General features: G+C 36.3%; 1 protein-coding gene across 3 annotated transcripts in view; it reads right to left on the bottom strand.

The window, feature by feature from the left end:
* The window catches only part of LOC107725136 (ras-specific guanine nucleotide-releasing factor RalGPS1), a 132,740-nt gene that overhangs the window by 63,693 nt on the left and 41,664 nt on the right, over window positions 1–27,383 (bottom strand). For all 3 annotated transcript variants that reach the window (XM_016534293.1, XM_016534295.1, XM_016534294.1), the window contains 2 exons: window positions 24,764–24,856; window positions 13,364–13,490 (listed from right to left, as the gene is read on the bottom strand). In XM_016534293.1, coding sequence (XP_016389779.1) covers window positions 13,364–13,490; window positions 24,764–24,856 — 220 coding nt within the window. The remainder of the gene's footprint in view (window positions 1–13,363; window positions 13,491–24,763; window positions 24,857–27,383) is intronic.

Raw genomic sequence — 27,383 nt, 5'->3', positions numbered from 1 at the left:
GCTTTTATCCAATACAGCATTATGAAAATATTTGAGGATAAAAAAAAACTTCCAATGCAAAATATTTTTTGGGGGAAACTATTCTGAGAGATTATATGTCCTGTTTATGCAATGCATTTAACATGTGAACACCAATGAAAATGAGGCTCTAAATAAATGTTCTTATGCATAAAATAGAGCAGAAAAGGGCTGATGAACAATCGTCTAAAAACTTATACAGAATACAGAAGGTGCTCTCAGAAAGAGATTCTGATTTCAGAGCAGATTGCGAGTAGCTCTTACTCATGAGATGAGAAGGCTCTTGCTCATTAATAGTCTGGAAAATGATCTGGTCACAAGCAGATTGATTCCAGTCGTACCCTTTGGAGATCCTAATGCTTGATTATTCAGCAGCAGACAGCAAGAAAACTGCTAATCTGAAATGAAATGTCAAAAACAGCAGTCACAGAAAAGTCTGAGACTAATGAGAACAAAAACTGTGACGAATCAAATTCGTCTGAAGAGATTCCATTGTATTTTTCTATTACCTTTTGAGGGAGAATCAACAAGCGTGACAAAAGGTGAAGGATAATTTGAGACAGAACTTCAATCAATGTTCTCTGAAAGCGGCTGACCTATGGATGAACGTCTCGCTATAATCCGGTAACTTTAATAGAGTAAGAAACGGTTCATAATTGGTATGATATCAATTTGGCCTGATTCTCTACTGACGACATAGCCTACAATTTGCATGCTCACACTTAAAGAAAAAGTTCACCCAAAAATGGACATTTGCTGAAAATTTACCCACCCTCATTCCATCCAAGATGGTGATGTTTCTTCATGGAAACAGATTTGGAGAAATGTAGTATTACATCACTTGCTCACCAATGGATCCTCTGCAGCGAATGGGTGCCGTCAGAATGAGAGTCCAAACAGCTGATAAAAATATTACAATAATCCACAAGTAATCTCCATTATAGTCCATCAGTTAATGTATTGTGAAGCCAAAAGCTGCATGTTAGTGAGAAACAAACCCATCATTAAGACACTTATAACTTTAAATCATTGCTTCCAGCTAAAATATGAGTCCTCTATCTAAAATACTGCTTTCTCCAGTGAAAAAGTAAACTTGTCTGAATCAGGAGAGAAATCTGCACAGATCAAGCGCCGTTTACAAGCCAAAACAGTTCAAAACAAATATGTGGGTGGATTCTGATGTGAAAGACAACAGGGGAGGGACTTTTTCACTGGAGGAAGCATTATTATGGATTATGGACTCCAGAAGCGACAGGTTAAAGTTAAAATTTCATGATGGATTTGTTTCTTACTAACAAACAGCTTTTGGCTTCACAAGTCATTAACTGATGGACTGGAGTGGTGTGGATTATTGTGATGTTTTTATCAGCTGTTTGGACTCTCATTCTGACGGCACCCATTCACTGCAGAGCATCCATTGCTGAGCAAGTGATGCAATGCTACATTTCTCCAAATCTGATGAAGAAACAAACTCATCTACATCTTGGATGGCCTGAGGGTGAGCACATTTTTAGCACATTTTTGGATGAACTGTTCCTTTAATCCAGTTCAGTACATTTCTCACAGTTGCTTGTTTTTGTATAAATCATCTTGGCAATGCAGCTCACTCTCTATCAGATGTCCTGCAATGTATCCATGGCAGACAAAACAAGCCTCTTTTGTGTAAATCTGAATGCAATCGGTGTCTGTTTCTAAGAGGTACCAAATGCTGCGATCTTACTTAAACAGCTGCCCTCATCCAAGCATCTTCCACCAAATTCATTAGCTTTCAAATGGAAACAAAAAACTGTCTTTAACATTCCGACCTTTGGCAGAAAGACCCCAAAGAGGCCAGACAATATGGAAATAATAACCTGAAGGATCCCGTCTGAGAACAGAGGTGTGATTTGGCTTGTTTGTAAACTCATTAGTCTCCTTTACAGGGATGCTGGAGGCAGGATGGGTTCAGGTAGTAGCAGAGCCAGCGTGTTCATTTTCTAGATTTTCCATCTCCTTAGGGCAGTTTGTATGTTGCCCAAAAAGGTGTGGAGAACATGCAGTCATAATGAAAACAGCATTGCCTCAAATGTGCTTCTGGAAACTACTGAGTCCAGATGAGAAAACAACATCTCTGTTACAACGGTTGCATAAGTGCATGGCATAACCGTATGAGGTCAGTGAGGACAAAAATTGCATGACAAACTTATTTTACAGGCTCATGCCTTCAATATGTTGAGTAAATTTGACATTTTTACACCTATGTAACACTACAATCCAATAGTCACAACACAGTTGGGACGCATCAAACTCAACGGACAGAAACAGACAAAAGAAAACAAGCTCTTGGAGGTCCTGGCCAGGCATTGCTCATCAATAAGTGACTCTCTTTCGCAATTCCGTTCTCTTAGAAAGCAAACCTAATCAGCTGTCCTCAAAAACAGCTGGATCCATGGCTAGCTATGGCCATATATAATCTAAAGCAGCTATAAACCACATCTGATTTGATTTTGACATTAAATTCAGAGATGCTAACTGTAATTACATTTAATGTAATTTTACAGTAAAATACTGTTCAAATTACGGTTTTTGGAAGTGGAAAAGAAAAAGTCATTGTATAAGTTACAGTGAAAAAACGTAAATGGACACTCCCAGAATTCTCTGCATGACACTTCATATTTTGTTTTTTCATTGAAATAACTGTTTATCTTACATCTAATGTTGTTAAATTAATGTTTACTGCATTTTTTCAGTAGCATGTGTGTTACCATGATGGGGTAGAATGACTCTGTGCACTTTTTTATATATATATAGGAAGAGCTGTTAGTGATGAGCTTTGATTCATCATGTGACTTTCTCATCACCACCTGTTTTTGGTGGTTATCAGTATTACAATGGTTTAAAACAGATATTAGTACTTCAATATGCTGGTTTATTAACACTACATCAGTTAATGAAATACATTTTTTTATTGTGAATTTAAGTTAAGTCTGTAAAACCTAAAACGTTGCTACTATATTTTTAACGGTGAAGTTCTGGCAACCACAGCTGCCGGTATTTTACCGTAAATGTCACAGATTTTTTTTTTTACATTGTAGAGAAAACCATGACTTAAATATTGCATGTGTTTGCTTTCCAAAACAGGGCCGTTCAAAGACTGTTTACAGGCTCTAGAGGAAGGCCACGCCAACAGCGGCATGTATCTGGTGAAGCCGGAAAACACCAATAAACTGATGCAGGCCTGGTGTGACCAGAGACACGACCCCGGCGGCTGGACCGTCATACAGCGACGTATGGACGGATCGGTCAACTTCTTTCGAAACTGGGAGACGTATAAGGTCAGAAAGATGTTTATATTCAGATTTTGGGGTGAAATAACATACAGTGTAACCTTAATATGTAAAGTTGTTTTTAAACAAATATTCTGGGTTCAGTAGAAATTAAGCTCCAAGTCAAGTCACATTTATTTACATAATGCTTTATATGATACAGATTGTTTCAAAGCCGTTTCAGATGATTAAACTGGAAAATAACAGTGTTAATGTTGCAAAGTTCTTCAATTATGAACGAACTTCAGCTGTAAAGCAGCACTAAAAACAATAGGTGCAATTATTCAGCTCAGTTTATAGTTCAATGTTGACTCAATTAAGTGCAAAGTTTGCATAACTTCTTTAGTTCTTGTGAAATTAACTTAGTTCTTATTTACCGTAGTTCAACTATAAAGAAGCTCTACATGTAAAGTTGTTTTTAAACAAATATTCTGGGTTCAGTAGAAATTAAGCTCCAAGTCAAGTCACATTTATTTACATAATGCTTTATATGATACAGATTGTTTCAAAGCCGTTTCAGATGATTAAACTGGAAAATAACAGTGTTAATGTTGCAAAGTTCTTCAATTATGAACGAACTTCAGCTGTAAAGCAGCACTAAAAACAATAGGTGCAATTATTCAGCTCAGTTTATAGTTCAATGTTGACTCAGTTAAGTTAAGTGCAAAGTTTGCATAACTTCTTTAGTTCTTGTGAAATTAACTTAGTTCTTATTTACTGTAGTTCAACTATAAAGAAGCTCTACAGAACATGACATGACTCAATTCAGTTCAGTGTTGATTCACTTCTAACATACAAAATAATGTCAAAATATCCCTTAGTATTAACGACAACCAAATGACGAAAAAAAAAAGGTATAGAAACAATTTTCACTCAGAAATTGATAGTAAATTTCACGATGAAAAAGAAAAATTTTTAAGCTGAAAACCTGAAATAGTATTTTTTGTAAAACATACTGTAATAATCTGTAATACAAAATAATGTCAAAATATCCCTTAGTATTAACGACAACCAAACGACGAAAAAAAAAAGGTATAGAAACCATTTTCATTCAGAAATTGATCAATTTTTCACGATGGAAATTTTTAAGCTGAAAACCTGAAATTGTATTTTTTTGTAAAACATACTGTAATAATCTTTTTTACAACTTCAAAAAAAAATGTTTACAGTGTAATAAACAGGGGTGCGACAAGATCTCACAATATTAAAACGTGACGATATTTCTTGAATATTGAAAATATGTACTGTGATTTTATAAAATAGTTCAATATACGAGAAGTTACTATTGTGTAAAATTTGAGTCATTTTAGTACATTTCGCAATCGAAATAGCTCCAAACAAAGCCACCAGAACTGTTGCACATCTCCGAGCAATTCACTTTACTAAATGAATCTGCAGATTTGAACGAAGAACTGTAGAACTGAAGTGACATTCATTACAAGATGATTAGTCGAAACGTTTCAAAATGCACCTGCATTGTTTTGCAGTTTGTGATTTCTTAAAAATAGAGTCAAATATCATCTCGTCTTGTTCTTGTGAACCCAATATTATGTATAGTCTTGTCTCGTGAGCTAGTGTAAGTCTATATCATGCAAATGAAGACAATGTTATCATACTGAGGTCATGCAAAAAAACGTCATCACTTAGCACTGATAAAACTGTATGCAACGCTTCAGATCTCAATCATCGGATAATAGCAGGAACTCCCCTAGAACTTCCCTCAGTCACAGTTAGTTAAAAGTAACGAGACACATTGTTCTGAAACCCTGCCATGCGTGCATTCAGAGACTTCCATGACAAAATGTCTTAACCAGTCAGTCTCACAGCAAACTGCGGCTTTTTGCGATTTCTGAAATCATCCAGAACATCGCTTTCAAACGCCAAAGGAATTCGGTTATGCAAGATGGGTAAGGTTTTCAAACAGGGGCCAGGGCTTTTCCACAAAAACACTGTCTGACGGAAACACTGTTGATGTCATCAGTGCCCAGAACTGAAATCAGGACCAGAAGAGCCAATGTGAAGGGAAATGTCCTAATGACATTTTGAATTCGGAAAAGCACTAAAATGACAATTTTAAAATGCATTACATATAAATTCCATTAAATAAATAAATTATATATTTTATATACATTTATTTTATAATGCATTATACACATAAAAGCTTAAAGTGTTACTAATATTTCTGATCAAAACGTTTCTAAAACTACTAGTGAGTGAAGATGCATTCATGAAACTTTTTTTATTCCATGGACCATGAAAGGTTCAATTTTGAGGAATAATTTCTATACAGGCTATAATGAACATCTGTGAAAAGGATAAAATTCCTTTGACATTAATGATCTCAACATGCCTGAGTTTGAATGCAAAATTGAATGTTGCATAAAGATTCTTTAAAAGTACTTCATTGTGTTGCATGGAAAAACTAACCGCATTTAGGTTTGAAATGACTTGTGGGCGTGAGGAAATAATGACAGAATTGTATTGTCTGGTTGAACTATTTCTTTAAACAATGAGTAACACAACAGCCATCTGGAGTGAAAGTCTTAGCTGGTGATTTATCACATGCATTAGTAAGTTCTGTTCCTGTCTCCTCACGCTATACTAGGTGTTCAGCTGGCTTGTCTGTGACATAATGTGTAATTTCTGTCCGCCATCAGTTAGTTACATGCAGTATGTTCTCAGGTGTTTTAGATACTGCGGTCAGACCTGCTTCCTCTGAATGAATAATGACTCCTAATGCTGAGACGGCTAAATACAAAAACATGTGTGTGATATCGCTGGAGTTCTTTTAAATTTCATCGCCTGGCAGGATTCAAGATCTGACAAAGAGTGTATATAAAACAAGAACGAGCATGACCATTTATGAATAAAAACTATACGCCACAAAAGACTTTGCATTTCACTGACTTTACCAGTAACCGAAAATAGCAGAAAATATGTCAGTGGTACTTAATGCATCACCACTTTCTCCAGCTATATTTTGTGTTGTAAATAAATTAGTGCTGTCAAACGATTAATCACATCCAAAATAAAAGTTTTTGTTTACATAATATATGTATGTGTACTGTGTTTATTTATTATGTATACATAAATACACACACATGCATGTATATATTTAAGAAAAATATGTTATGTTTATATATTAAATATATTTATATTATAGGAATATAAATATAGACATGTAAATAAATGCAAATATTTTCAAAATATATACTGTATGTGTGTGTATTTATATATACATAAAAAATACATAGAACACACACATATATCATGCAAACAAAAACTTTTATTTTGTATGCGATTAATCGCAATTAATCGTTTGACAGCACTAAAAATATATCTCATATGTCATAAATATACACAAAAACAAGACAACAGTGACAGAATTATGTTTAAGGAGGTAACATTATATCTTAAAGCTTTTGATAACCATTCACTGCAGTGGACATCATGCATCAGAGGGTTAAATAATTGTATAACGTATATTAACATACGTATATTTTTTTGTATTATTTGGAGCTGGAACGGTTTGATTAATCTCTTTTTTTGTCTTTTCTTAGCAAGGATTTGGGAACATTGATGGTGAATACTGGCTTGGTTTGGAGAACATCTACTGGCTGACCAATCAGGGCAACTATAAGCTGCTGGTGACGCTGGAGGACTGGTCAGGCAGGAAGATGTTTGCAGAATACGCCAGTTTCCGTTTGGAGACGGAGGCGGATTTCTACAGGCTGCGGGTGGGCCGTTACCACGGAAACGCCGGGGATTCGCTCACCTGGCACAACGGGAAACAGTTCACGACCCTGGACAGAGATCACGACGTGTACACAGGTATCAAACCAGCACTGATCGAGCACCACAACCAATTGCTTTACACAGGTTTACTGTCCAATAGGGGCTTTAAAATGTGCAGGTTCCTGAAACCCGAAATGGAAATGAGCTTGCATTATTGAGCTTGCATTATTATTGCACTATCGGTTCCATCGTCCCAAAATCAACCAAAATTTTTTTTTACTGATCGAGCACCACAACCAATTGCTTTACACAGGTTTACTGTCCAAAATGTGCAGGTTCCTGAAACCCGAAATGGAAATGAGCTTGCATTATTGAGCTTGCATTATTATTGCATTATCGGTTCCATCGTCCCAAAATCAACCAAAATTTTTTTAAAGTGTTTTGGTTAAATAATGTCTGTGGTTAACACAAGCTCAAGATTTTTTTACATTTTATTCTACAACATAAAATACGTCAGTAACAGAGTTATTATACACTGTATTAAAATAAATAAATAAATAAAAAGTAGTTTCATCTTAAAAAAAGTGTTTGTGCTGCTTTAAAATTTTAAGTATAGTCAACTCAAATATCCAAGTTGTCACTTAGTACAACTTAACGTTTAAGTTGACTAAACTTAAAATTTTAAGGCAACAATTTTTTTTACCGTGTAGTTCGATTAAGTTTAAAAAAATAAAATTAAAACCATAAAATAATCATTACTTGAAATCAAATAAATGTTAATTGAAATAAAAAATAAAACTACATACGTATAAAAAAAACCTACTGAAAATAACAAAAACACACACAGGGTACTAAAACTTTCAAATAAAAAAAAAAGAAAAATCTCAAATAAAAACTGAAAATATTAATAAAAACTATAATAACATCTGATCAGTAACACCCCACTTGTGTTTTTTAAGCTTTTTGTGTCTTGAAAACGTGGTTGTTTGCCATGGATATTAAACGTCACTCACTAATCATTTTCAAAGCCTTGCTGTGTTTGTAGTCGCATTCTTGAAAACTATTGCAACTCAAACTTTACAATTTTAAATAAAGATTGAAAGTGTTGTCGGAAGCTTAATGGTGGTGACATTGAAGTCATGTGACCATGGTGTAGTTTGTTTATAGCCTACGTTTAGCTTTTTACTTTTGGCGATTTTATTTACTGTAGGCTTTAAAATTCATGAAGGTGTGTTCATTTGTAATGATTATCTTGTGCAAAACATGCATGAATCAAACCTTTATTGATTATTTTCTGCATTATTCCAAAAGCCAATGAAAAATAGTGCAAGTAGTGTGTTCACACTGAAAATTCCAAAAGGAAAAAGTGCACTTTAAATACCCTGACGATGCACTTAATTAACCGAAAAAACTAAGTGTGGAATGTTGGATGCTTTATGCACTCAACAGTCGCAGATTTAATTACGTAGTGGAGGGGGCGGGGCTATCAGACTATAAGGTGATAAAATAACCTTATAAAATTCATACACTACACGGTTGAGCACACAGTGCATAAGTACATAGTGTATAGTGTGCCATTTGAAACGCAACTAGAGTTCACTTACTCAAAAACCTCATTTCCTCTCATACAGGAAACTGTGCCCACTATCAGAAGGGTGGCTGGTGGTACAACGCCTGCGCCCACTCCAACCTGAACGGCGTGTGGTACCGGTGTTCATTTGTAATGATTATCTTGTGCAAAACATGCATGAATCAAACCTTTATTGATTATTTTCTGCATTATTCCAAAAGCCAATGAAAAATAGTGCAAGTAGTGTGTTCACACTGAAAATTCCAAAAGGAAAAAGTGCACTTTAAATACCCTGACGATGCACTTAATTAACCGAAAAAACTAAGTGTGGAATGTTGGATGCTTTATGCACTCAACAGTCGCAGATTTAATTACGTAGTGGAGGGGGCGGGGCTATCAGACTATAAGGTGATAAAATAACCTTATAAAATTCATACACTACACGGTTGAGCACACAGTGCATAAGTACATAGTGTATAGTGTGCCATTTGAAACGCAACTAGAGTTCACTTACTCAAAAACCTCATTTCCTCTCATACAGGAAACTGTGCCCACTATCAGAAGGGTGGCTGGTGGTACAACGCCTGCGCCCACTCCAACCTGAACGGCGTGTGGTACCGCGGTGGCCATTACCGCAGCCGCTACCAGGATGGAGTTTACTGGGCAGAGTTCCGCGGAGGATCGTATTCCTTGAAGAAGGTCACTATGATGATCCGACCGAATCCCAACACTTTCCATTAAAACGTCACGTGAAGGAAAACTCAAGTCTAATGCGTCATAACTCAAAAAACGCTGTAAAAAATGGAATGTTACGTTTTTTTTTTTTTTTTTACTCAAAAACCTCATTTCCTCTCATACAGGAAACTGTGCCCACTATCAGAAGGGTGGCTGGTGGTACAACGCCTGCGCCCACTCCAACCTGAACGGCGTGTGGTACCGCGGTGGCCATTACCGCAGCCGCTACCAGGATGGAGTTTACTGGGCAGAGTTCCGCGGAGGATCGTATTCAAGAAAGAAGGTCACTATGATGATCCGACCGAATCCCAACACTTTCCATTAAAACGTCACGTGAAGGAAAACTCAAGTCTAATGCGTCATAACTCAAAAAACGCTGTAAAAAGTGCAATGTTACGTTTTTTTTTTTTTTTTGTTAATTATTGATTGTTTACTTTCTTACGAATTCATAATATGCAGTCATACATATGCAAATCCAGAAATAAGAAAGTGCAATGACTTCATGAAGGAAACACAACTCACGTCTTCTTGGGAATCTTCCCAATGGAGTTCAGGCGTTGTGGACACTGAAGACCAAGTGAAAATACTAGAAAAACTTCTGTCAGACAAACCTAGCAACTCAGGTTCCACGTGATTTGGAAGCTGAACAGCATCGTGTGCATCCTTACAAGTGTGCTTAAAACGGTCTGTATGTTTATGCGACCTTATTCTCACTGTAAGAAGTCTAACCTTGAAGAACCGTTATTTTAAGTTTACATTAGTGCTATAAAACATGACCTGTTATGTACTAATTGAGGCATTTGAACATATAGATTCTCATTTGACCTGTTTCTAGCATTGACTTCCAATCCAGGGTACGCTACAATTGTGCCCATGGACATCTAAAACAGCATTTTTGATGAAAAAATTAAACTTCTGTCATAATTTAGAGGTAAATCTAGCCTAGTCATTGTCTATGCACCTATTTACTAGATAAATGTAGCTTAGGAGACGTGAATTGGTACAGTACATTGCAATTGTGCTTTGAAGTGGACTACATAGGATTTTTGTTGACATTCAGAGGTAAATCTAGCCTAGTCATTGTGTATGCATCTATTTTCTCACTCATTTGTAATTGAAAAGGCATGACTTGGTTCAATGAACACATTTAAACCACAAAAGCAAAGCCTCTGCAAAAATCACAAATGCAAAGCATGTCTGTCTTGTATATTATTGTTTTAGTGCAACATTGTGCTCTGCATTCATATGTCCATGAATGATTTCACTCTGGTCCTTTAGACTGAGTGCCGTTTTGAAACCATTTGTATATAGAAACTGTGAGTGAGTGTTTTTGTAATGCAAAGTATGGTTGTGTACTTACAGAATTTTCCAATAAATTATGTAACAGCTACTACGGAGTAGAGACAAGCTCTTTTGTGTTCAGCTGCAAAGAACATACACAAGTCTTGCCCTATAGACTACAATACATTATAAACACAAAAGACCGATAGAAAGACTGAGCTCAAACCTCAATGTTTTCACTTGTACAAGCAACTCAAGGCTCTAAAGGGCCCTATGGGAGACTCTGAGCGCAAGAGAACAGACCCAAACCTTTGCTGCTCAAACATCAATCATTATAAATGAAAACGGTGTCATTAACATTAGTTTCCAAATGAGGAAAGTCTTGTAAATGACTGGAAAACACATTAAAGTCGAGCATGAAATGAAATTGGCATTTGGAAGCCATTTTATTTCTGAAATGTAAAAGCATTTCCAATTGAAACAGGACATTTTTGAGGAAAAATAAAATGGTGGAATTGATTGTATTAATTAGATATAAACTGAATTGTAAAAAGTACAGGTGATCAGAGGGGAAAGTCCTTAGAATAACATGCATTGTTGAATCAAGATCAGGAACATATTTTAAAAGAATAGTTCACCCAAAAATGAACATTTGCTGAAAATGTACTCACCCTCACGCCTTCCAGAATAGATGAGTTTGTTTCTTCATCAGATTTGGAGAAATTTAGCATTACATTACCTGTTCACCAACGAATCCTCTGCAGTGAATGGGTGCCGTCAGAATGATATTTTTCTTCAGTGAAAACATTGTCTCATCTCAACCAGGAGATAAATAGGCACATTACCGTTTAGATGTGAAAACAGTACAAAACAGTTCTAAACAAAAATTTGGGACTGTTTAGACTCTCATTCTGACGGCACCCATTCACTGCAGAGGATCCATTGGTGAGCAAGTGATGGAATGCTAACTTTGTTCCAATGAAGAAACATACCCATCTACACCTACAAATTTCAGCACATTTTCATTTTGGGATGAACCTAATAAAGCAACACACATTTCAGTTCAAACAACTTTTAAAAGTGCATGTAGCATGCTATGACCCCTTTAAGATAGTATAGAAGTGTGCAACAGATAATGAGAGCTTCTGTGGCATTCTCTCCATGTTTACTGTAAGTAGATGCCCATGACTGCAAGTAATGGACATAAAAGATAGAACAACACGCTGACTGTTCAGCACGACAGGGCATTTCAAGGGCACTAGGACAAGCACATACTCTGAATACCATGTGCTGGGTCACATCAACACATGAAGGTATTAGTAAGTTTATGTATAAAGCATAACATTGTGCAGGGTCAGTCAGTTCTCATACTAAAAGTCCCTTGTTTTCTGGTGCATTCTTTTAGTAGCCACCCTAAAATGAAAATTGCATAACCGCCCCTGGATAATACTTTGTTTAGTTAATGGTTTTGGTGCACAAATCTACCAACTACATGTCCAAGAACTGCAAGAACATGAGTACATTCTCTCCAAGAAATGCTTAGACAACCCTAAAGAAACAGCACCTGTAACATGCCTATAAATCAAACCCAGAGTACCTGATATGAGCTTTTAATATGCGTATCCCTCCATCTTCACCCAATTTGAGTTAAATCAGAACAGCAGCTATAAACGACTAAGTGCTGAGGAATATGAGACAGTTTCCATAGCTTTCCCTGATCACTGATATCCCTGTAACAGCACAGAGGGTTTGGAATCAATTTATTGTTGAGTCTCCAGACTAACTGAGAATCTGTGAGGTAATGAGAACCGTACGTCTGTGATCTCTCTGATAGAGTTCAGAGCACAAACAATGGGGTTCAATGTGCATTAGAGTGAGAGAACATGGGAAAACACTGACAAATGCCTAAAATAATAATACAAAAACAAAACAAATCTGAATTGCATGTTTCATATTTAAACGCTGAGAGTACTTGTTCCAAGAAAGATATCATATTGAAAAAGCATGCATTATGCATGCTACCATTATGTTTTAGAAACTCCGTAAAATGACCAAAATTGCCATGATATTCTTTAAAACAAGAGCTCAAAGACAAAATCAGAAATCTAAAGGCTGAGAAAACAGTGCTTGTAGATTTCCACACATTTCATGAAACATCTGGCCCCACGAAACATGAACAGAACAAATTTCTATATTCTTACGTAAACTGCTGCATTGAATTGAACGTGACATTTCGCATCAGAATGTTTTAGGTAGACACAAATCTGTTCATGAATGAAGTTCAATGTGTTTATGAAACGATGACTCAGTATCTCAGTATGTTCAAATGTCCAGATGAGATACATTGTATGTATAAATATAGACATAAGAAGTCAATTTCAAGCTTTTATGAATCTCTAAAAAATCTCTAAAAAATCGGGCACTAATAAAACGTACCATAATACAATGAAATATTATCAATATACACACTACCGTTCAAAAGTTTTGTGAGCATTTTTTTCAAAGAAATTAATACTTGTATTCAGCAAGAAATACTTGTAGAAAGATTTGTAGAAGCATATGATGTATTAACAGAATCTACCAGCAGAGGCAAACAGGACCTGATCCCTCGGTTTGTCAGATGTTAAAGAGATCATTCTTCCGGTTCATTTACGCCACTGGAAGGTGAAGTAAAGCACGTTTGGAGAGACTGAGAGAGAGCAGACAGATGAGGACTCACCCAGGTAAGGCATGCAGGGCACCATCTTGAGGGAGCGGATGTACTCTCTCATCCTGGCATAGTTCTCCTCTTTGGAGGTCAGATAGTCCAGCTTCTCAAACGTGGCCTTGTCCTTCCGGCTGATCAGCTGAAGAAAAACAGGAAAGTTGCGGCACTGATCAGAAGCTACTATAAAACAATAATTCAACACCAATCATTCACCATTTCCATGTTTCTTTAAATAATTTGACTAACATGATTGTTCTCAGCTATAAATAAGAGTGCAGCGCTCCATTTAAATTTTTTTTACCATGTTTACATCAATTCTGCACACCATTTTAACCCAAAATCAGAGAAGAAAATTAAGTCTGTAATGCGAAGTAATTGGACTGTTTTACTTGAAATTTCCATGTTTAATTCAATGCTACTTGCCATTTCGGTTTAATTATGTTAAATTTAATAGCAATTTCTGAATGAAAATAGTTTCAAAGTAAATCCGACACCTTTTTTTTTTTTTTCAGCATAGAACAACAGTCAGATCTGAACATCTGAAGGCTCAACACAGGTCTCATATGGACTTATTTTTTAGCATGTATTTTGGAGCTTGATGCCCATTTACATTCACTAAATGGAAATGAGTGGCTGAGGACTGCAGGTTACAGAAGATTTAACCCTCCTTTCCTGATAAAAATCTGGGTACTCAACTTGTGTTGTGGGTCAAATTGACCCCCAAATTGTTTACATGCAATTCACCAGAAATCAACAGCGAAACACATGAAAGAATCATGTAAAACAAACAACAACAAAACTCTACTGCAGGTTGTCAGAGACTTAAAAACAACATGAAATATGCAATAATTTGCAAATATATTTTTATGTTAAAAATCAGCTGCACAGACAAAATATTAAAAAATTTTTTTTGGTCTTTAGTGACTTTGCACACTGAGGTGAAAATAACCACAACTAAGTATAATTAATATCTAACATGATTTGTACTTGCATTTATTGCTATTTGTACTTGCCGCCTTATGTCTAGATCTCAAACCCTTATGAGGGTAAAATGGGTTTCTCACACTTTTCAGTGCTACAACAGACAAGTGACTAAGATCCAACAAACCATCCTTTCACAGATTTCTTTCTGACAGTGAAACTCAAACAGACGAAGAAGCATTCAATTCTCCTTGGATGATTCAGAAGACAAGTCTTCAGTTTCAAGTAAACTTTGAGTTTAAAGTTTCATAAGCTCTCATGCAATTCATATTTTATGTTTGGCAAGCTACAACAAAAGGTTTTTTGATTTTGACCAGACTCTTCGCTGTTTTTCAAAGCCTTGGATTTTGGCAAATTGCTTGGAAACCAATGGAGGTCAATTTGACCCCTAACACAATCGATGTAAGCAAAATTCGTACAGCCTTTCCAAAACACATTTGTGTTGAAACACTGCACGCGCATTCATTACCCTTAATAAGAAAGTCACAAAATTCAAGAAGAAATAAATGGTTAAAACAGCGTTTCAATGCACAGCTGGTGGATCATAAAGAGGGACCTTCTCAACACGCCGAGCAAATGCAAACAAACGGCTTCTAGCAGCCCGTCCCGAGTGACCTGCGGAGGGAAACCATCAGACCAATTGTTTTCGGATGCTTCTTTTAGGCCTCACAGCTGTTAACGGTCATGCCCGGGGTTTGACCTGCGCTACACACTCTGAAAACACACATGCATATCGTTTCTGGAGGTTAAAGCCCTTAAGATCTGTAGTATAGTCAATCATTTGTATGGTAAATCTGGGTCAAACTGTCCTGAAGATAAAGCTAATATTTGGTAACCGTCTTGGTTCAGAACTAAACTCCATGCAAGCATGTGAACGCAAACATGTCTCTTTTGGAGACTGTTTGGTGATGACAAATGAAATGACAGTGAAAAACATTTCTCCACTGTGCAAGTACTACAATATCTAAAAAAAATTTGAAAACTATTGCAAAACATCTAAACATTTGGGCTTGCTTTTCCCAATAGGTTTAATAGTTTATACTGTACCTTTGCCCACCCAGCTTGTTTCAAAATACAACCAACAACGCCAAAGCCAAAAGTAGGCATATGGTGCAAAACTCAGGAGACACCCGTGCCTCCATACATGTGCCTCATTAATAATGACTCTGGCTGGTCACGCCATGAGCTCATGGAAGCCGCGATCTCATTGGTTTACGAGGCTCTGGGGGACAAGGCTAAAGGCTTGTACATTTGCAGTGGTAAATACCTCATGATGGGAAGAAATAGACACATTTGAAATTCCACTGACCACTGCAGAAAACTGCGGGCAAAACACAGAGCTGTGGAGCACTTAAGCGCTCAAGACGTTGACAAGGAAACATCAAGGCGCAAGTCAAGGCACTCAATCAAACAACAGCTGTACAAATGCATATATTTTGAAAAAAAAAAAAAAGCTAACATGCATGTTATTGGCAAAAGGTATACAATTTAAGTATACAATACTGTTCAAAAGTTGTTTTTGAAAGAAGTCTCATATGCTCAGCCAGACTGATTTCTATTTGAATATATAGTAAAATGTAATTTATTCCTGTGATGCACAGCTGAATTTTCAGCATCATTACTCCAGTCTTCAGTGTCACATGATTCTACAGAAATCATTCTAATATGCTGATTTGCTGCTCAAGAAACATTTCTGATTATTATCAATGTTGAAAACAGTTGCGCTGATTCATGCTTTTTCAGGATTCTTTGATGAACTTAAAGAATGATGAAAAAACACTTAAAGACAAAAAGAACAGCATTTATTTGACATAGAAATCTTTTAAATGTCTATACTGTCACTTTTGATCAATTTAATGCATTCTTGCTAAATAACAAATAAATAAATCTTTGAATAAATAAATATTCATATTAAATAAATATATAGTTTGGCTGTTTATTTACTTATTTATTTTATTTAGCTAGTTTACATACATGGAAAAAAAAGTGTACAAAAAGTATCTTCTAAAAGAATACATTTAAGTGACTGATTTTTATTTTTATTTAATTTTACTGATAACATGCAGATTAAATGGTTATGGCTGATCAAAGAAACAATTATTTTAGATTTTACATCCAACTAGACAATTACTTTAGACTTATGCATTTAGCAGATACTTTTATCTAAATTGGCTTAAACTGATTTCAAAGTTTACATTTTAACAGTTCATGCATTCTCTAGGAATCAAACCCATGACCTTGGCATTTCTAATGCTATGATTAGCTACAGGAATGCACCTTAACATTTTCAGAAGAAACCATTAATAGGTTTGTTCTAATTACTAACCTTTAGTATGAGCAATAGTAACTAAGCCACTTAATAGCCACTAAGTGTAAGTACTGTAATACAAAATAAAGTCTTCACTTGGTAGGAGGAAATGTCAATTACATGGATATACTGTAAAAGGCGCACAGTGGGATTGGTGGAAAAAACTACTGCACAAGAGGAAATTTCCTTCAGTTCATGTTCAGACAGCCTGCTAATATATCACTCCACAATGACATGGCCCTTTCCCAACATGCAAGCCGACAAATATCCTTTTAGTGGCTGCATAGGAACATTTTTATGATGGGATTTCAGACTAAGCTAGATGGACGTCAGATAGCAAAGCTAAAGAAAGCTGAGGACCGAAGCTATAAAGACATACAGTAACTCAACTCACCCAGCATGGAAACTTAAGAGTGAGCTGATAAAGTGGAACATGGAATGGGATATGAAATCGGGATAGTCAGCATCTTGGTGTTATAGTTGGCAGTGGGATAAGAAGTTTCGGAAGACACTGTGTCATGTTTCACATTTGTGGTGAGCAGATTTGATAGAGATGGAAAATGTGATGGATGAATCTGCGTGAGGCGGGGAAGGGATGGCGTATGATTTCCTCTGAGAATACGGATGGATTGCAATGAAAGAGGAAGCACGGTATAGGAAACACGAGTGTGTGTACACACACACACACACACACACAAACACACAAGGCCTCGCTGCTTGGAATCGTCAGATATGCTTACATGAACTGCAAACATACTGGAAAAAGAGACAAATGATTTCAACACATGTAACCAAACGAAAAGAACAGAAACAATGACAAATGATTTAATTTTTAATTTGGAATAGTGTGATTCACTATGAGAGCTGCAGTTACAGCAAAAACAATGCAATAACAATAAACAATATATATATACACTCTCAAATTAAATATCAGATTATATCACTATTTGGGCTAAAATCAGCTAATAAAACTCATTGTTTCAACATGATTTAATCTCAGGAAATGAGGCAAGAAAATGTACAAATATGGGGCGCTGTGTGTACATTAATGAGGAAAAAAAATTAACTTAAATGATTTTAGCAAATGGCTGCAATATAACAAAGAGTGAAAAATTTAAGGGGGTCCGAATACTTTCTGTACCCACTGTATATAGTTAATACAATTGCAATTATATTGTAAAATAAAAAATGAATGCGTGATGATAATATAAATGTTTTTTTTAATTGTACAAGTTATAAAATTAATTTGTCTCCTTCACCTTCAAGCGTTCAAACCCTCCAGCTTTTAACAATTAAATTTCAGGATTTTATTTTGGCAGAATAGGTGAAATACTATAAACTTCTGTTCATAAAATTGTTGGAAATCATACGAACGTGTAAATAAAGTAAACGTAGTGCATATAGCATTCCCAAATGTGTGTTAAATTCACAGCACATTCAGAGATGATCTAATCTCTGCATGATAAACCTTAAAAAATGTCTTCATCTTTCTTCTGCAATTTTCTTTTTCATGTGTTTTCAGGCTGAAATATGACTGGAACATTTCTTGACAGGCTTCGTGAGATTTAGCCACATTCTTTGACAGTGTCCAAATATCAGGATATTAAAAGCAATTGAGAATGACTTATAAAAATTTGCATGCGTCTTTATTTAACGGACGAGAACAAATGGTTTATGTCATTACATGCCTTACAGATGCCTGTTCCCACCGTAATCATTAACGTTTAACGCAGGGAAGAACTGACACGAGGAATCCTGGCAGAAAGGCCTTTATTCCACCATCACACATGAAAGCGGACACACCAGCGAGACGATCAATGGAAACACTGTCAGATGGATTAACTGCCAGTGTAATGTCTAAATACAACAAACCAGGCTTCTGAAATCTGAAATCAAGCTTTGATCGTCTGTCAGTTAAAGTCTGTCACCAAAGTGCTTTCAGGTCCAAGAAAACATCGCTCCAATTATAAGATCAGATACAAGAGTAGCTTTCTGCTCGGAAACCAGGCTTGAAGCTGAAGAATTAGTTCCACTACAATTCCCGTACAGTGTGGATTTGAATTAATCTGGTTACAACATGCAGTACTGGATTATGTAAATTGAAATTAGAATGATGGGATGTGGAATTTAAAGGATTTGAATTTTTAAATCTGATGATGATGTTGAGACTAAGGCCATGTATAGTACACACTTGAAAGTTCCAACCGCATTTAAAGCCGGTAGTGAATCCCTTATATTATCATTTCAAGTGTGAATTTAACAGAACTAACTCTCGAAACTTTAGTCTAAAGGTCTTTGCACACTGAGTCCGAAATATGCGTTTTTTTTTTTTTCATATTCGTCATCCTTTCCTATCAAAATGCTTGCTACGGATGTGAAAAAGCAGAAAATCGAACCTGATCCGATTTTTTTTTATGACGGACGAAAGTTTCGGAGGCAGTGTGTTGACAACGTGTGGTCGTATTTATTTTTTAACATGCGAAATTTTCGGACGAGAAATTCAGACTCTTAACCAATGTATTATTACAGCAACCAAAGACTCATTATGTTTGGAGATTTTAACTAAACCACCGTCCACAGAGCCATTGTATTTTGTTTATGTTTTGGAAGGCTACTGCACAGAGTGCACTCTTGAAGGGTTGCCATGTCCACTTATTATAAGTGACGCTTATTAAGTGTCTTTGGGTTTGCTGTTTGGGCTCGGCTCCTAAAGCAAACCAAATTATGGAGTTAATAAAGTAGGCTGGTTGTGGTAACACGGCTTATTTCCAAAATAACACATTTTGGAGTTTATTATGGGTTTGCTCTTATATATTGTTTTTTCTAACAAGATTTGGCAACACTAATGAGTCCAAATGTACCATGTGGCCAATACGTCATTAACAACTACTTGTTCAGTTCGACTCCAGTCCGGCTACACTGCATAGAATTTCTGTAAATGCAGTTGTCGCTACCTGAATTTTTCGGCACTCAATTCGGTTGTTGAATGTGGCTGTCAATCCCGTAAATTACTGAACTCTGTGTGTACAGAACAGGATTACGCACTAAAAGGTGAAATGACAACCGGATTTGGCTGCAGTGTTTACGTGGCCTTTGTGTGGTCGTAGAAAGAGTACGAGTGGACGGTCAGTATGGAGAAGTCTGACCACCTGACGTCTGCCTGACAGGAAGTCCAGAGTCCAGCTGCTCAAGGAGCAGTTCAGGACAACAGCCTGGAGTTGTGTGTCAAACTATGGAGCTGAATGCGGAGCCGTTGTCCACAAACAAACCGCATTCTCACATATGTGTCCAGATGAGAGAGAGAGCAGTGCAGAATGAAGAATGACATCATCACGATGACACTACTCTTAAATCATCTGTTTGTTTCTCTTTGCATATGTTTCCATTCAGAACTGAATTGAGAAAGCTTTTTATCTATCTATCTATCTATCTATCTATCTATCAGAAACAGGCTTCCATAAGAGGAAAACTTTAAATAATCTAACTTTTTAATGAAAAAAAATCACTGGACAAATTAAAAGAAAGGTCAAAAGTCCTGGTCTGCTGTCACACTGCACAGTTTCATAGCTGTTTTGTTGCACTTTTAGAGAATTTGGTGTTTCCTTGCACTGCAGTACATGGCAGCACTAAATACGGGGGAACGCTATGGCCATATCTCTGGTTACAACCAAGTCCCTTTTGAGGAAAGTCTGTTCACTCGGTGGCCAATTAATTTAGAAAGCGAGACTTATTCTGCCATATTGCATGTTGCACTTTCTCCCATTCATAGTAATATGAGTGCACCGTCTTGGCATTCTGAAGTCTCTGATGCAACACTACACACAAGTATTGCACTGCATGTTGCTCTACCAACAAAAGCGACTTTGCAGATCGTCAACCTGTCTGCCAGGAAATCACTGGAGCTTATGGGATGAAGCATACATTGATCAAAACCCAAGACGAATCAACTACAACCATGGGACCATCTGTATCTGCGAGTGAGATTTTCTTGCATGCAAAAATGAATAAAACTAATGTCCACAGAACTCTGACCTCCCCCATCAATGAAGCCTGTAATGCAGCTAACAGAGTTTCTTCTGGTAAAAGTCAGAGCTCATAGAAATCACGGTTTTGGAAAACGGTCTTGCTAGCGGTAGTTCTGGGCTTTAGGGTGTTGAAAGCGGATATATACCATGTTTCGGGTGGTTTCAGCATGCCTAACATCGAATATCAGCCAGTATTTGCTCAATCTGCGATTCAAATAAATTTTCTCAGTGCCAGCTGCTGAAAAGCCCTCGAACGACAGGCTAATCAGACCGGAGAACACTGGATAATCCTTCTTCTGCGTTTGACATTACTTTTTTAAACAACAGTAGGGATTGAAATTACCCCTTTGCAACAAAGCCGCTGAAAAAAGCTCCTGTTCGGTGCTATAAAGCACAATAACGGAGTGACAGAGCAGGAAAATGTGTGCAGGACCTGGCAAAAGCATCCGGAGGTCTCTGGCTGAGAGAGCAGGTGTAAGGAAAGACGCATCGGTTGCTGGTAACTAGGGGATAAAACAAGTGCTACTGGTCCCTCAAGACTAATTAGACATGGGCTGCTTTCAATACAGTACAGTCAAATCACATCCAGCTCATACCTGCAGATGGGCCGTAAAGTGTGTTAGCTAACCATGTAATACTTTCCTGTTTTCTTCAGTAATGCTTGCCAAAATTCACCATTCACCATTGTGGATGGTTGAGGTATCATTCATGTAGCTCACATGGTGTGTGACGAGTTACAAGCCAGTTTAATACGAGCCATTAGTGTTCAAATCACTAATCATAACACTGAGTCCAAACCAGACGCGATATTGAGCTAAAAAGCTAAAGTAGGGCTGCCAGTCAGGGTTAACTATAACTAAAACGATTATAAAAATATTTCTGTTCATCGAAATAAAACTGAAATTAAATAAAACCCAAATCATAAGTTAAACTGAACTGAAATAACAATAATTTAAATCTAAATACTCATATTTAATGAACGTATAATATCTATTAAAACTAAATTAAAAAAAATAACAAAAAGCACATAACAAAATGACAAAAAATTTAACTAAAATTGAAATATAAAATAAAAGCTACAATAGTATACACATAATACTAAAATAACACTGCTGTCAATTGATTAAAATGTAATCGCTATTAACTGCACAAACGGCAATATTAAAAGAAATGTTATTTGGGATAAATAAGTATAAATAAATCTGTAGAGTCACTTATTGATAAATGGATGCTCTGATATTACGAGAGAAAAAAAATATTTAAAATATTTGTATAAAAATAGAACATTAAAAAGCTGTTACCATACACTGCCATTGAAAATTTTGGGGATTGGTATAAATATTTTTCAAAAGTCTCACCAAAGCTGCATTTATTTGATCAAAAATATAGTAAAAACAGTAATGTTGTGAAATATTATGATTCAAAATAAACGTTTTCTATTTTTTTATACATTGAAAGACGTAATTTATTTCTGTGATGCAAAGATGAATTTTCAGCATCATTACTCCAGTCTTTAGTGTCACATGATCCTTCAGAAATCAATCTAATGTGCTGATTTGCTGCGCAAAAAAAAAAAAAATCTTCATATTTTTGTGGAAACTGCGACACATTTTATTTTCCAGATTCTTTGATGAATATAAAGTTCAAACGAACAGCATTATTTGAAATTGAAACTATTTGTAACATTATAAATGACTTTACTGTCATATTCGATCAATTTAATGCATCCTTGCTGAATAAAATTATTAATTTCTTTCGAGAAAAAAAAATTTGATCCCAAATTTTTGAACAGTAGTGCACTTAATTAATTGCAATCCTGATGTAAAGTCAAATTCTGTCCTAAACTGCTGAAACATACATGCTGGTTGTTTGTTCTACAGTCTTCTGATTTACTTTAGGGCCACTGTACATGAGGTATTAACCAAACTGAGGAATGAGGGCGAGTAAATGATCATTTTCATTTTTGGGTGGAATTTCCCTGCAAATGTGGACAGATTAATTACTTTTCCTTGGAAACATGTTGCATCACACCTATAGTGAGATCATAGTGCAAGCATGTGAAGCTAGCCTTTGCACATACTGATAACAAAAAAAATTTGCTGCATGACTTTATTATCTACTGTATATGGTCATCATAGCCTTGAGCTTTTGAATAACAATTAATCATGAAGTCATTTTCTGTTGTTAGACTAACTTTCCATTTTAAACGACAGACGCTTGTGTTAAAAACCATCAGTTTCAAAGTGAGCAGGGAAAAATAATTACAGGACTAAGTGGGCAAAGTGTGGAAAACGTAATTATCGTGATGTATGAGCAACACATTTGTATCATTCAGACATAAATGACTTTACTGTCATATTCGATCAATTTAATGCATCCTTGCTGAATAAAATTATTAATTTCTTTCGAGAAAAAAAAATTTGATCCCAAATTTTTGAACAGTAGTGCACTTAATTAATTGCAATCCTGATGTAAAGTCAAATTCTGTCCTAAACTGCTGAAACATACATGCTGGTTGTTTGTTCTACAGTCTTCTGATTTACTTTAGGGCCACTGTACATGAGGTATTAACCAAACTGAGGAATGAGGGCGAGTAAATGATCATTTTCATTTTTGGGTGGAATTTCCCTGCAAATGTGGACAGATTAATTACTTTTCCTTGGAAACATGTTGCATCACACCTATAGTGAGATCATAGTGCAAGCATGTGAAGCTAGCCTTTGCACATACTGATAACAAAAAAAATTTGCTGCATGACTTTATTATCTACTGTATATGGTCATCATAGCCTTGAGCTTTTGAATAACAATTAATCATGAAGTCATTTTCTGTTGTTGTTCCCTTGACATCATATTTTATGTGCAATCCCTTGCATATTATATATAAATCTGGGCTTCACGTTATAACAGATATGTTCATATTTCTTAAGCCATACATAAACGAATCCCTCCCATCCACGTCACCCCGACCAACGCCAAACCTCCGGCGCCACGGACCTTCTTGACGCCTGTGGAACGGCTTTTAAAGGACAAACTGTCCCTGGTGCTCCTCTAAGGGTGGACGGACAGGGCCATGAACCTGCCTGCAGAGTTGATCTTGGCATCATCCACAGCCAACACAGAGGTAAGTATCACTGAACTAAACCTGCAGCTAACGGAACAGTAAAAACACTGCATTTTGAAGAGTCACTGAGTTTAAGACGCCTTATTGATCAGACCAATGGATCCAAATTGGAGTATAGTATAGTATAGTTTTTTTATTTGATTTGATTTGAATTTAAATCGATTTTAACTGCACTTCCTTAAATTCAAATGCGAATTTTGAATTCTGCTTCCTGTTTGTTAGCTCAAATTCTAATTCAAAATCAGAAACGGAACTGTAATTTAAAATGCATTCTAGATTCAGTTCTGAATGGCACACAAACCTGTGGGACACTTAAAAAGGTTTTAATTTCAGTTCAGTTGGGACGCTGCTTTTCAAGGCAGTATAGGCAGTAGTCAGCGAGGCCAATCAACAGGTTTTGAAACACAGCCATTGAGCGGTGACCAAAATCAAGCGGAAAATACATTTCTAGTCCTTCAAAGGTCATACTGTTCATTGAATGAAAGTGCAGGAAATTATTCATCTGCTGTTTTAATGATGAACACATCCTAAGAGTATCATTTCTTTCCATATTTCAAACATCTGGTAATTGTTAGGGGAAGTGGTCATCTGGCCTCAGACATGAAGTGTAAGAGGATCCAACGGCAAACGCCAAAAAACAGCACCCAGACCTTCAGTCCTCAACCTCACAAGCTCCTGTATGCTTCCGGACTCAAACAAAAGCACTGGATGTCGCTGGCGTGACCCAGCAATCTGTTGATTAAACAGCCAAAGGTTTGAGGTCTGTGATGAGTCTGGCTTTATTTAGCTATACTGTGGGGAGAAAACCATTCCCAGAAGTGAGCCGAAAGTGAACCGTGAACTGTTTCTTAAGGACAGTCTGATTCATTAAATAAAGTAAATAAGAAAACAGTGTCCCTTAGGGTGCAGGTTTGGATTTTGTCATTCAGACAGCTTGGCAATGTGTGTACAGTAAATGTTGAGGGTGTTTCTTACCGCCCAGGTCTTGCTCAGTCTAAAGATGGGAGCGCTTTGCAATGTCGACACCACCGACACCATAGAATGAAGGTTATTCAGCTCTAGAAGTTTCTGCAGACATAGAAAGCAATTATGAATTGATATACAGTTCAGAAAACTCAATGCACAAACCACAAAAAGGGTGTTTAAAGCACAGGAGAGAGTCAACACTGCAAAAAAAAAAAAAAAGATTTCTTCCTCAGTATTTCATCTGGTTTTCCAGAACAAATATTTAAACATTCCTAAATCATCATAAATCACTTAAAAAAAACATTTACTTGAGAAGTAAAAGTACTTAACCCTTGTGCTGTGCTGAAAATCCTTTACCTAATTTAGTGTTCCTGGTTTAAAAATGATAAAAAATTGCTTGTAAATCTCTCATTACACTATATTATCACCAAATCTTGGTTTTAATATTTTGTCAATTAGTTCTTGAGAGAAAAAGCATTATTTGTGCATAATTTATATGCACAAATTTATTACAAAAATAAAAAAAAAAATAAATAAAAAAAATTTGGGGAAGATGTTATACCCAGTGTAAGCTATGTCAGCAGCTTTTAGTCCAATGCAAGTAAGTTTATGCTTAAAACAAGAAAAACCATCTGCCAATGGGGTCAGAAAAAAATACTTAATTCAAAGAAAAACAAGTTTATTTTTCTGACCCCATTGGCAGATATTTTTCTGGTTTTACACACACAAAAAAAAATATATATATATATATATATATATATATTTGTTTGCCGAAAATTCTATAAAATACAATTTTAAAAGTGAAAAAAAACCAAAAAAAAACCAAAACAATCTTACTCCATTGATAGTCTTTTTTTATTGTTTGAAATGTAAAGTTACTTTTTATAACTGTGAGACTTGCTGTGAAACATTCTGTATTGTAGAAACCGCTATAGAAACAAAGGTGACTTGACCAGTTACGTCATTTTGTTTCTCAAGTAATTGCATCTTGACTCAAGAATGTTTAGATACTTAATAATAATAATAATAAATAATTCATTACATTTATATAGCGCTTTTCTAGGCACTCAAAGCGCTTTACATTGTCAGGGGGTATCTCCTCATCCACCACCGGTGTGCAGCATCCACCTGGATGATGCGACGGCAGCCATAGTGCGCCAGAACGCTCACCACACACCAGCTTATTGGTGGAGAGGAGACAGAGTGATGAAGCCAATCAGTAGATATGGGGATTGTTAGGAGGCCATGATGATCAGAGGCCAATGGGCAAATTTGGCCATTGGCCAAAAAAACTTATAAAGGAAAACAAAACAAAAATGCAGAAGAAGAAAATAATTATTTGCATTTATATGGCAATTGCTTCCATTTTACTGGTTGCATTTCATCATGTTTTGCCATTAAACGTATGTAATGAAAATTTCTTCATAAAGGTTGAATTGGTTTGCAATTTGTGAAAATGCAGAAAAATGCACTTTTAGCGAAGCAGACATGTACTACTGTCTGTTTGTTAGGTTAGATGATGTCACAGCTACCGCCCACACTCAAAACTCCCTTTACTGCTCTCCGATTGGACGTCGTCCACTAAAAGACAGCGACCTTCAGTAAGATACGGACCTGCTTTCATCATTACTCCTACAATGAAGACCCAACAAACTCTAGAATGATGGAAAACTGCTTTGTGCTCGCTTCAGCAAATTTGGCACGCCCAGATCCACTCCATGACACATGATGACTACAATCTGAGGGTTTTTTTCCCAGCTTTTGTTCTGTCAGCAAAGTGTTCCTCTGAGATTTCTGAAGGATGATATTCCAGCCGCTTCACTGACGTGGCTTGTTTTGATGAGTTTACTGAGATGAAGACAGTACAGAGAAGGGCTCTTCACTGCTGTCTTCATCCAGATGAAGGGTGGGCAAACATTTATCAGAGTAATTATCAAGTTTAAGATGAAAAAAGAAACCAAACTCTTCACACTGTGTTCAATTGCATTAAAAGTGAAGCGTGCAATTTCTGTGCCACTTGCATGTTTCCAAAAATAATAACAATGTTTTAGTAACTGCATATTAAACTGTGATAAAAATAAATTACTTTGAGAAAATTGCACGTCACCTTTGAAGGAATAGTTCACCCAGAAATGACAGTTTGCTTAAATTTTTTTTTTTTTAAATTTTTTTTAATCATTTATCATATTTGTTTAGAGATGCTTTGGCTTGTAAGCGGTGCTTGATCTGTGCAGATTTCTCTCCTGATTCAGACCAGATGATTTTTTCACTGGAGGAAGCAGTATTACAGATAGAGAACTCGTATTTTAACTGCAAGCAACGTTTTGATGTTAACAAGGTCATAATGATGGATTTGTTTCTTACAAACACACAAGTTTTGGCTTCTCAAGATGTTAATTGATGGACTGGAGTGGTGTGGATTACTTGTGGATTATTGTGATGTTTTTATCAGCTGTTTGGACTCTCATTCTGACGGCACCCATTCACTGCAGAGCATCCATTGGTGAGCAAGTGATGCAATGCTACATTTCTCCAAATCTGTTCCCATGAAGAAACAGTCATCACAATCTTGGATGGCCTGAGGTTGAGTAAATTCAGCACATTTTCATTTTTGGGTGAACTATTCATT

The sequence above is a fragment of the Sinocyclocheilus rhinocerous genome, unplaced genomic scaffold (assembly GCF_001515625.1).
Source record: "Sinocyclocheilus rhinocerous isolate Xijiao unplaced genomic scaffold, SAMN03320098_v1.1 scaffold1295, whole genome shotgun sequence".
Classification (NCBI taxonomy): Eukaryota; Metazoa; Chordata; class Actinopteri; order Cypriniformes; family Cyprinidae; genus Sinocyclocheilus; species Sinocyclocheilus rhinocerous.
This window is presented reverse-complemented; position numbering and strand designations above follow the sequence as displayed.